Consider the following 905-nt stretch of genomic DNA (forward strand, 5'->3'; position numbering starts at 1 on the left):
TGTGTGTGTGTGTGTGTGTGTGTGTGTGTGTGTGAGGTGGAGGTGCGGGGCTGCAGCCAATCAGAACAGGTTCCAGCAGAGTCTCGTGGACCGGAGGCGGGAACAAGAAGGAGACAGACTCGGACAAATCACAGAGTCTCTCTTCCCTCAGACACCGGTCTGACACCGGACCGGATACAGCAGACCCATCTGAGTCCGGACCGAACCGAACCACTAAAACTGGACCCATCTGAGACCGGCTCCAGGCGCGCTCTGAGCCGGACTGGATCTTTACGCACCAACTTTACGCGCGTTTTTATTCTGACTGAGGTGACGTCACGATCAGGTTCTGGACTCGGTTCGGTTTCAAGATCAGGTTCTGGGTTCGGTTCGGTTTCAGGATCAGGTTCTGGGTTCGGTTCGGTCTCCGGGTCAAATTCTGGGCTCGGTTCGGTGTCAGGATCAAGTTCTGGGCTCGGTGGTCTGCTGTGAGGTTCCAACGGAACATCTGACCCGCTTCAGCCCGCTGAGGCTCAGGTGACCCGAGGAGGACCCGGACCCGGACCGAACCGGGTCCGAGCTGCCCGTGTACAGGAAGTGGACTGGTTCTCAAAGTTCTGATGTAAGCCGTTTGGACCGGAACCAATCAGCTGCTGCGGGGCGGCGGGAGTCATGACCTCCTGTCTGACACGCGCAGTGCGCGCGCGCGGACCGCAGCGGTACTTCACCGAACCTGCTGGCCCTGGTCGGTCCAGTCCCAGTCTGTAGATGATCCGGAACCAGACGGGTCAGCATGTCCCGCCGCAAGCAAGCCAAGCCTCAGCAGGTCCGCGCGGAGCAGGAGGAGCAGGAGGAGCAGGAGGAGCAGCAGGAGCAGCAGGAGCAGGAGGGTCAAAGGTCACCGACAGGTAGGAGCTGTGGGGTCA

The 905-nt window shown here is 60.2% G+C and overlaps 1 protein-coding gene across 3 annotated transcripts in view; it reads left to right on the plus strand.

The window, feature by feature from the left end:
• The first annotated feature begins 109 nt into the window (after positions 1–109).
• The window catches only part of sall3b (spalt-like transcription factor 3b), a 7,836-nt gene continuing 7,040 nt past the window's right edge, over positions 110–905 (plus strand). For 2 of the 3 annotated variants that reach the window (XM_014024806.1, XM_014024807.1), the window contains exon 1: positions 111–887. In XM_014024806.1, the coding sequence (XP_013880260.1) occupies positions 773–887 (115 nt within the window). In that variant the 5' untranslated portion in view covers positions 111–772. Of the gene's footprint in view, positions 888–905 lie in introns of all 3 variants that reach the window. The other variant, XM_014024808.1, reaches the window with a different exon arrangement.

This window comes from Austrofundulus limnaeus, unplaced genomic scaffold (genome assembly GCF_001266775.1).
Source record: "Austrofundulus limnaeus strain Quisiro unplaced genomic scaffold, Austrofundulus_limnaeus-1.0 Scaffold440, whole genome shotgun sequence".
NCBI lineage: Eukaryota > Metazoa > Chordata > Actinopteri > Cyprinodontiformes > Rivulidae > Austrofundulus > Austrofundulus limnaeus.